Source organism: Gavialis gangeticus, unplaced genomic scaffold (assembly GCF_001723915.1).
Source record: "Gavialis gangeticus isolate Ggan-Ray unplaced genomic scaffold, GavGan_comp1, whole genome shotgun sequence".
Classification (NCBI taxonomy): domain Eukaryota; kingdom Metazoa; phylum Chordata; order Crocodylia; family Gavialidae; genus Gavialis; species Gavialis gangeticus.
The window spans coordinates 193,580,986-193,591,257 of record NW_017729032.1 but is presented as its reverse complement, the minus strand read 5'-3'; the positions used below and the strand labels follow the sequence as shown (position 1 = coordinate 193,591,257).

At 35.8% G+C, this 10,272-nt stretch overlaps 1 protein-coding gene across 8 annotated transcripts in view; it reads left to right on the top strand.

Moving 5' to 3' along the window:
- DMD (dystrophin) overlaps positions 1-10,272 on the top strand; it is a 2,221,918-nt gene that overhangs the window by 2,168,678 nt on the left and 42,968 nt on the right. For 5 of the 8 annotated variants that reach the window (XM_019523954.1, XM_019523950.1, XM_019523952.1 and 2 more), the window contains 4 exons: positions 280-318; positions 4,861-4,926; positions 6,021-6,086; positions 8,533-8,691. In XM_019523954.1, the coding sequence (XP_019379499.1) occupies positions 280-318; positions 4,861-4,926; positions 6,021-6,086; positions 8,533-8,691 (330 nt within the window). The remainder of the gene's footprint in view (positions 1-279; positions 319-4,860; positions 4,927-6,020; positions 6,087-8,532; positions 8,692-10,272) is intronic. The other 3 variants (XM_019523951.1, XM_019523947.1, XM_019523949.1) reach the window with 3 other exon arrangements.

Genomic DNA, 10,272 nt, shown 5'->3' with positions numbered 1-10,272 from the left:
ATATCTCCAGCTTCATATATCTACAGCTCTCTGTATCTACCAGTCTGAATATCTCCAGCTCTCTCTCTCTCCCCCTCTCTCTCTCCTTTTTTTTTTTAATTTGATATTTTAATTTTATTTTCTGCCTTTTTGGTTAGCTGCTTTTCACGGTCATCCATGTTGGTCTGTTGGATTTTCTGTTTTTTAGTTGTTGTGATTTTTTTTTTAATCTTTCTGTAATTATTTTGCTGCTAAGTTTTTTCTGCCTCTCTCTTCACCTCCTCATTTTTTGTCTTGCAGTCCTGTTACTCTGATCAACTTCTGGCCAGTAGATTCTGCGTGAGTACTTTTGCTGAAGTGTGCTGCTGCTGCTGCTGCGTTCCCTCACTTTTTTGTTTTGTTTTTGTTTATTTTTTACATATGTTCACTTCCTTATTTTGTTATGGTTCTTTTTCCTGATAGACTTTCTGAAAGTATCATTTTGATTCCAAATGCACAGAGTGGGACAGCACCAGGGTTTCTTAGGCATTGTGAAATGTATACTGTATACTCCTCTCAGGAGTGTGTATTCTCATCTGATTAGCAGGGATTTGATGCACAATCCTACTAATGCATTTGAGAGTTTGTAATTTGAAAGCTTGTATCTCTGGATAACACTAGACCTTATGATTGTAAACTAAATGCTTTTCAGATTATATTAATTGAACTTTATGTTTTTAATAAAATTTCAGAGAACTTCAATTTGGTCTTATAACTGAGGCCATGATGTAAGTTTTTACACACACACACACAAGCACATACAAAAGGCTATAGCCATTGACAGTTCTTGGATATTTCATTGCAGTATTTTTGGTGTAAAAGGAATTGTGAAGGGGCAGTAGCTCTGAGCCTTTCTGAATTGTTTTCAGAAGCAACAGCAATAGGATTTTTCAACTTTGAACTGGATTTCGTGTAAGTGCTATCCCTGCACATGCATTGTTTTACTGCAGTAGTAGTAGCCTCAGTATAAACTAGAGTGCTAGCATTTTTCTGCTCATTTTAAATTAATATAAATTATTTCTGAGTCTTAATTCACACACTTATGAATATTAGTAAAAAGAGAGCATTAAAATAGGAGGTTGTATACCACTAATAGCATACACAGTTGGAAATAAGTATGACCTGCACCACACTTACAGTGAAGTGTTATTTAGAATAAACAAGAGCAAATGTATAAATTGGACTATTGATTTATAATTTCTACACTGAAAATAGACTGTTGTGAAGAGAAATGAAGTGCTCTTTCTCTAGGAGGTTGATTTTAAGGTGCCAAGAAATCAGCTTGCTTTTACAAACTGCATGTGTTTAAGGAGCCACTTATACAACAAGCCAATAAAGCCTGGAGCCAGACGGAAGTAGCTGGGCTTTGGAATTTAGGATGCATTTGTGTCTAACAGAGTTTCTCCTCTAAATGCATCCATGGTAATACTGTCTATCACCTAAGTGTGGATCTGGGTTACTGACTCTTTAAAGCACAATTAAATCTTTTCTTACAAAAAGTTAAGAAAAACTCAAAAAATAAAAGCTTGAATGCTATGGAATGTTGTTGTTGTGTCTAACATAACATGAAATTAAGCTGGTATAACATTTGATTTTAAGGCATGATGTTCACAGATCACTTGCACGAATAACTTTGTGACATGCTACACTAAAAGCTTTACAGAAAGGGTTAGGCAGTCTTGGGTATTAGCTCAAAGTTTTTACCTCTCATACATGAGAAGACACTAGGGTTAGAGAGAATTATGAGATACAGAACTAGATTTCTTTCAAGGGAAAATGCTTCACCCAATTTTTGGAAGTGGATCCCCTCATCACAGTAACACTGGTAATGACCTTTGAAAGCAAGTAAATACTTGTGCATTCATTCTGATGATCAGAAAATTCCCCTCAACATCCAATGCTGAGAGCCCCGGTGTGGTACTTCTGTACAAGTTTTCTATCAGTCTCAAAAGTTTTGTGTCTAAAATGTGAAAAAATTAGGAATGCACTGTAACAGCAAAGATAATGGATTGACATCATGATATTTGCAGTTGACACTGCTGATGCTGTTATAAAAATATGTTAAAATGTGATCTTTATAATTCAGACTGCTTGTGGGTAGGTTGGACATTTTGCAGATACTCTCTGGTTGCCAGGCATGTAGCTTCATTTAAGAATTGCAAGAATTTCTTCTCATAATACCTTGGTAGTTAAATATCTGGAAACTGTCATTAAAAAGACTTCCATGATTCCTTACATTCAAGAAGCCTCAGCTTAACAAATTGAATATTTATTTTGAAAATGTGGGTTTATTATTACCCAGTGTTCTAGAGCATAAGAGCATCACAACATGTGGGTTTTGCTAGGAAACCAAGAGTAATACATTTCTTTGCAGTTAGTAATTTTAGGGTCTATGTTGCAGATTTCAAACAAACTAGGTCATATATCAATGGTAGTTATCAAGGCCTGCACAGAGCTCAGTGCAAAAATTGTAATAGTGTAGAATTTACTGTGCTCTTGGCAGGGGAAAATAGCCCATGCTGAGTTCCACGTTGCTGCCAGTAGACTGTTTCCAGTGCCTGACCTTGCTAGTATAGGTGTTTACATACTACATTAACTAAAACAGAGCCTCATTCAGACATCTGCTTAGAACTGGCATATCCGTACATACAGTCTTAGCCATTCACGCAACACTGCTGAGTTAAAAAAGATCACAGCTTATTCTCTAGTAGTATGGCAGTAAAAAGGAATCAAGATTGAAGCTTTTTTGGTGATACTACACAAAAAAATCCTCCTTTCCTAGTTCATGATCCAGGAGTCTTATCTCAGATGATTTTCTCCACTTCATTTTCAAAAGTCCTTGTTATTAAGATATTATTTGATCTTATTTGAAGGGTTTGGAGTACTTAACTTTCTCCATGGAATGCTTAAAAAACAAACAAGCTAACAAAAAGCTTGTAGCAGCATTATCTGATGAAGGCAAAAGTGATCATAAACATAAGCTTTATGATGCACTGAATTAGTAAGATGGGACATTTGCCTAAACCTATGAAAGAATAGCATTTGGACATACAGAGTTATTGGTTTTCAAAACTATTTGTCAAAACTTTTATTATCCTTTCTCTCATCTAATGGTAAAATATATATTTCAGATTTATGTTCATGTTTTTGTGGGTGAGGTTCAATTTACATTAGTTCAGGGGTGCAAATAAGCATTTCTGGTTTTCCTTGAAAGATGCAAATTAGTTTCTGAGGATGAGGCATCAAAAGATGTAGCCAATTTCTGAATGTCAAGAAAATAGAAATGTGGGGAACTATCAGCATAGCAGCAAAACCTTAAAATTACTATTATTATTAAAATGGCCTTTACCACAGATTTTGAAAGTGTGTTCAATTACATTCCTTTGAGCTACCTCCAACTGCAAAGCTGTCTCACACAATCTGGGATATCTGGTTGTGAAGAATTAATTGCTTGTCTATTGTATTTCTGTATGGTATTGAGGAATTCAGTGGATTGCATATATCTATTAGTTTGCCTCTGGTGATATTTGAAAGAACGATGGGTAAATGTGGACTTAGATATGGGAAAGCTTATCTCAGCAGAAATGAGTTTTATAATACTTAGCCAGTAACAGCTCAGAGAAAAAGTGTTCCTGGTGTCTGAGAAAAAGCATTTAATGATGATGATTTATATATATATAGTACCTAGCTCCCTGAGCACCAGATATCTTAATTTTCTAGAGCACATTGCAAACTGATTTGAAAGCCAGAAGATGACCAATAAAGTATAATCATCCGGTAGCAAATTTACTGCAGGATTGTTGTACCATAATTTAGCAGCATCATGTACCACAAGAAAACACTTTTTGAGTTATAACTAGTAAATATACAACTCCTTTCATTCACTTCTGAAAGGAAGCCACTCTGGCAAAACACACTGTGGGCAGCACCAGTGACAGCTTTATGGCAGCATAGCTCTTTTCATACGTAAAGGATAATAAGCTGTATTACTATAAGGCACATTCATTGTGGCCATATTATGGGTTGTACTTGGTCTCTAGTAATAAAAAATTGCACCCCTAATTGACCTAGTCATACCAGTTCAAATATAAAGCAATCCATAAGGGTGCAACAACTTTATTCTTGTGAAAAGTCCAATTTTTTTTAGTTTCACAAAGGTGGAGGGGATCACAGACTGTCATAGCTGAAAGGTGGGTGATCCAACATAACACTGTTCTAAATATATTGCTGCTACATTAGTTCAGTACCTAAACTGTAGGAAGGATGACCATCACCAAAACTACAGTTTTGATTCTTGCAATCTATTTAAACCAGTAATATTTAATACATAATAAGGTTCCTACCTGATTGGGCATGGCTGAGGGTGCTTGCAAACTCTAGTTTGAAATGGACATGCTACTGGAGGTTTAGAAACCAATACTGAAACAGAAAGGAAAAGACAAAACACTTTCAACAGGGTTTGACAATTGGGCCTGAATAGTATACAAAATACAGTGGTAACTGAGTGAGGCTGGGGAATGATGACAGCAAACCTCATCTTTAGATCCTTTATTGACATAAACTCCTCCAGGTAACTCAATTTTGCCTGTGTATCACAAAAAAGCAAGACCACAAAAAAACTGCAAATGAACAGACTCCCTTTTCTGTGGTGTCCCAACACATCCCATGCCAGTGGATCAAAGAAGCACACAAGTCACAGGGGTTATGCAAGTATAACTTGCTGTTTGATGATCACATCATAAGCAAAAGGCATGGAAGTATGAGGGTATAGACATACCTAAGTATATTTTTATCTTTTCAAGGGATATTATTTGTGATTAATCAGTTTTTTCTGCCTTATAGGCCTGCTTCGTCCCCTCAGCTTTCGCATGACGATACTCATTCACGCATTGAACATTATGCTAGCAGGTATGGGACCAGCTGGACACTAGGCAAATCTTTCTTTAAAAGTCATTTAGAACACACCCAAAGACAAGCCATCATTATAAGGGTTTTTAATAACTGAACTTAGTATTTTTCCTAGATCCTGGGGTAGGTAGTAATACTTAACTGACTGCTACTAACCACCTTGCTAACTAACTTGCATGCCAAACCATTGTATGATGATCCACAAGTAAATATGATCCACTTAACATTTAGGTAAAGCCAAAGCATGTGTGTGGTTTGAAACTAACATTTGCATTCTGCATTTAGTGCATTATGTTCACATAGGGTTTTATTTTATTAGAAATCCTGGTATAATCATATAATGGAAAACAGCAAGCCCTCTAAAACTTCTATCCATCACTGTTCAGGTCTCAGATGACTTTAGCCAGAAAATCAGTTTAAGAAATACCACAAAAAAGCACCATTCTGTATTTTGGACAGTAACAATAGTATACCGCTTCTGTACTTGGTTTTTGCCCACTTTTAAGTTCCAGGTTTTTTTGATAACAACAAGCAATGGATTAAATGGACAGATGTAAGTTATATGCCAAGTGTTTTCTTTTTCCCCCCAAGCACTGGAATTTACAGGGGTGGGGATTGTGCAAAATAGGTATTCAAGTGAAAAAAATCACATGAATCAAGTAAACCTTTGCCTAAATTGCACCTTGCATTAAGAACAAGTGTTCTCAAATGGAAATAAATGCACAGGTTATTTCAGTTCTGGAGATGACATTACTAGGTACAGAGTGATTTGTGGAAGCTTATGGCATCTTAAGGCCTTTCTTTCATATCAGAATCAGTTTGACTAACAGGATTTGAATATAAAGAAGAAGAGCAGAAAACTTAGCAACGCCTTCAGATAGATTCAGTGTAACAAATAAGCAATTATTTCTGGCAGCCCATTTGTTAACCAACAGCAAGTTAAAAATTCATCTGGGTTTCTAAATTTAGGGTCTCTAATATGTTGACTACTCTGTGTCACCAAAATAGATATCTTAAAGTTTCTGAAATGTTAGAACAAGAGAAACCTCCAGTGACCCTTATAGATTTTAATGAGCTTTTCCATTTTTCCACAGGCTAGCAGAAATGGAGAATAGCAATGGTTCCTATCTAAATGACAGTATTTCACCTAATGAGAGCATGTAAGTACATTGTCTTGAGGAAATATTTTTGATGCACTTTTTCTAGTGAAAAGTTAGCATCTTGCAATAATGTTCTGCAGTGCTGAATTCACCTCGCTTTGCTGTTCACATCTGATCATAATGCAGTCTCATTGTGGAAATTATTGTGCCATACAAATATATAAACCAGTACATGGTTTATTATTTATAACTCAAAGTCCAAATAAGCAACTGCTGATTAAGTTCTGGTGCAATTAAAAGTGTGACATTTCTTCAACACAAGCTTCACAAATAATGAAACAATTTACAGATCAAAACATGCAGACAAGTTCTTTTAGTAAGTTTGCCATGTCCCTTTAAAGCCCTGTGCTTCAGACAATAGTTTTCATTCATTTGCATTCAAATTCCAAGGCTTGAGCATTTTATAAAGATTACTGTAAGCATGTGATGTATACTTGGATATAATAAAACTATTTGTTTCATTTTTTTACTTTTTCTTGAGGTTTGTCTTTGTAGAGTCAACAGGCATTGTTGCAGTTTGAAAATAAATCATGCTGCAGCCAACTACTGTAGCAGTCATAAGACATCAGCCCCCATACCAAAGAAAGTTAAAAGAAGAGTTCTGACCTAGTAAAATCCTATATTCAGAACTCTTTTATACAGTTATTTGTGCCTTTTCTTCCAAAGTCAAACAAGCTTTTGAAATTGTTGATTTTAATAGTATTATTTATATTACTTTCCATGGAAGTATTTAAATACTAACACTGATAATAAGATGAACTATATTTTTCATTATATTTTGGTTTGCTGGAATAGTCCATGTGATTCAGCTCTATTTTTAATTGACTAAATACACCTGAGATACATTTTTAAAAAGCATGTGGTCTTCCATTTTGTAGCACAGTTTGCATGCCACAACCCTCAGATATAATCCCAAAAAACTGGGATAGAATTGCAACCTTTGAGCCAACCAAAGACTCAGATGCTTTCTCCAGTTTTGTAGTATCCCCATATTTGGATTTATATCTCTGCATTTCATATTTCAGGCTCACTCTAATTACTGTTGGCAAGAAAGCACCTGGGATGTTGAATGATCTGGTTTGCTGTTTACAGTCAGATAGCCGTATACGCAAATTTTCACTTCTGGCTGAAGTGAGATTGTATACTACATGTTTAAATTCTGCTGATGCAAATTACACATCCAAAAATAGAGGCTGTCATTTAGCAAAATGTGGCCCATTGTGCTCTTCCTTATAGTTGGTAGTGCTATGTTTTTCACCTTTTCCTCAGCTAATTCTTCCTTCCACAAAAATGTAACTTAATTTTATGAATGAGCTTGAGGCTGAAATGTTAGGTGAAACATCTAAGCTCAAGAGCTAATGAATTCCTTAACATTTTCTTTAACAACAGGAAAGGTTGTCTGTTTTGAAAACACTTCTTCAGCTTTTACTAACCAAAATAATTTTAAGACAACCTAATTGCTTTAATACTCTTATAGTTTATAAAATTACTTTATTAGCATCTTGAGGAATAACATTTAGCCCACTAGTATTTTCATTTTTTAATAGGAACTACACATACCCCCAATAAATACTCAATTAAATACGTGGCAAATAAAAACCACACAGAACAATTTTTATAGTGAGTATTTAATGAAAAATACTTTAACAGCATTGGAAGCAGAAACCACAGCTCCATGTTTCCTAAAGGACAGCCACCACACTTGGCCAGAAATTCAGGCAGTGTTTTGTATGCCTTCCATCTGGCCCCATGTCCCTTGCATTCCTTGATACTTAGTATCCCTACTTCAACAGAATGCATGGAAGATATCCACAACTCTGCCTAGCACATAGTCTGGTGATTACAGCACTTTTTCTAGGAAGTGTGTGATGAGCTGAACTGATCTGCAGGGATCCTGGCTTTGTCTAATCAAAAAAAATCCCCAATTTTAGGATATAAAAAAGCCAAAATCCATGTTTTCCACTATACATATATAGTGATTTTCATTTTAATCACTAGATGAAAAATGACACTATATATACATTATATATATATGTATATAGTGATATATATGTAGTGGTGTTTCATTTTAATCACACAAAAATGTGGATTTTAGGTTACTTTTTTAATCTGAAAATTGGGGCCTTTTTGAAATCAGAGAAAACCAGGATCCCTGCTGATCTCCCACTTCCTGAATAAGTGCCTTCACCTGTGCTTTGATGTGTTACTTATCTACTTTAGTGCTAATTCCATGAAACGGTAATGATTGGCAAAATTTGGCTTGTAGATATGCCAGGGTCTTTTATATTTCTAAAATATTCATCTATGCAACAGTCACTTATTAATAATGAAATTGGTATAGTATAACATTAAAAGGTAGAAGAGATACGCACACAGTCACCTTTCATTAATTAGGTACAAAGGTAGAAGTGTAGGAAACAGTTTGTATTTTTGTTGTGTTTTCCAGAGATGATGAGCATTTATTAATCCAGCACTACTGCCAAAGTTTGAACCAGGAGTCCCCACTGAGCCAGCCCCGAAGCCCTGCCCAGATCCTGATTTCCCTGGAAAGTGAAGAGAGAGGTGAACTAGAGAGAATCCTAGCAGATCTGGAGGAGGAGAACAGGTGATCTGTACATTCCTAAGCATGACTGTAATTGTGTCCGTACATGATGTGATCCCAAACAAAGCCATACTACAACCTGAGAAACTGGCTGTTAGGCTGTCTTTTTCATCATGTTTGTCCCAGTGAATCTTCTGCCTGTATTCTCTTCAACAGTTTAGATCTGTGAGGGATGATAAGAATGAAATGGTATCATTATAATCCCATTCATGCTTTTTTTGATATGCTGATGATATTGTGTTTAGCCCTCTTTGCAGAACCTTTGAAATCGGAAATTTAAAGGAAAATATGGGTCACTTAATCTTGTGATTATGGTGTTATTTATTACAAGTTATTCAATCAGTGATGACTAACTCTTTTTGATGTAATATACTATTTATATCAGCTATGTTACAATAATATTTTAAAACTCTTATTTCTGTGTTACCTTATTCCATATTAGCCATTATCTGAAAGAGAGTTTTGTGCTGTTGAGACCTAGAGGAGGCTTTTTTTCACTTGAAAATTACCAGTTGGCTGGCATATTTTTCCTGGAGAGATCGGTCAGAAGTATATATAAAGGAGAGATTTGAAATAGCTTCAAAATAGTATTCTTTTAAAAGATAAAAGAGCTGTGAAATAAAGGTACAGTACATTCAGACAGGATAAAATTCACCTCAGTGCCCTTGCCGGGGCTGAAGTGTGTTATAGATGGTGCGTCTTGACTTTGTGATAATGCTCAATACAGGGTGAGTGTTCTGCCAGACTAGCAAAAAGAGGTACATTTTTGGTGCCATTTTATTTCAGTCTTCTTATAACCTAGCTTTTGACCTCTTGCTTTTCGTTGCTTTTCATCACAAGAGGAAGCAGCAAAACACTGTAGTCCTTTTTCTGTGGCACCTTGGAACTCTATTCCACTATCATAAACTCCCGCTAATCTTGGTATATCAGATGACTAGCTGATTGAGTATTGTGGTCATGAATGTTATTAAAAAATAAGGAGTCAGGTCTCAAACATCATTGGAATTAAAGAAAATAAGTATTGTTAGTATTCAAGCTTTTAGGGTATAAATTCCTTGCATTTCCTTGTTTTTATTCTGCTTCTCTGAGGGCTAAGAATGGTTTTCTTATTTTTAATTGAAGGCAGAGATTTTTGTGTAATCATTTGTTTCTGGAACTGAGGCTTTGAGACATATCACAAGACTCCTGAAAGAATCAGCAACACTTGTTTTCCACTGCCTACAGGATTCTTTGAGTAATTTAGGTGGATTGTAGTGGCCCTTATGTCACATCACCTTCCAGCCATTAACATAAAGTTTCGGAGTTGTTTCGAGATAAATGATCATTGGCTACCAGAATGACCCTAGATGCCTTTGGCAGCTAGCATAGATGAGAGCAGACTGAGAGAGACTGATCTGATACCTAGATATCCCAGAATGCACACAAAGCTACCTTTGTGATTCCTTCTGGACTTGCACCAAATTCTTCTCAGTTATGTCAACGAATTAAGGCCATGTATCTCTCCTTCCTGAAAGACCACAAATATACTTTCTTCCCTCTGGAGGCTAAGGTGGACTTCTCTGTATGACTTGGCACTTGAGCTCC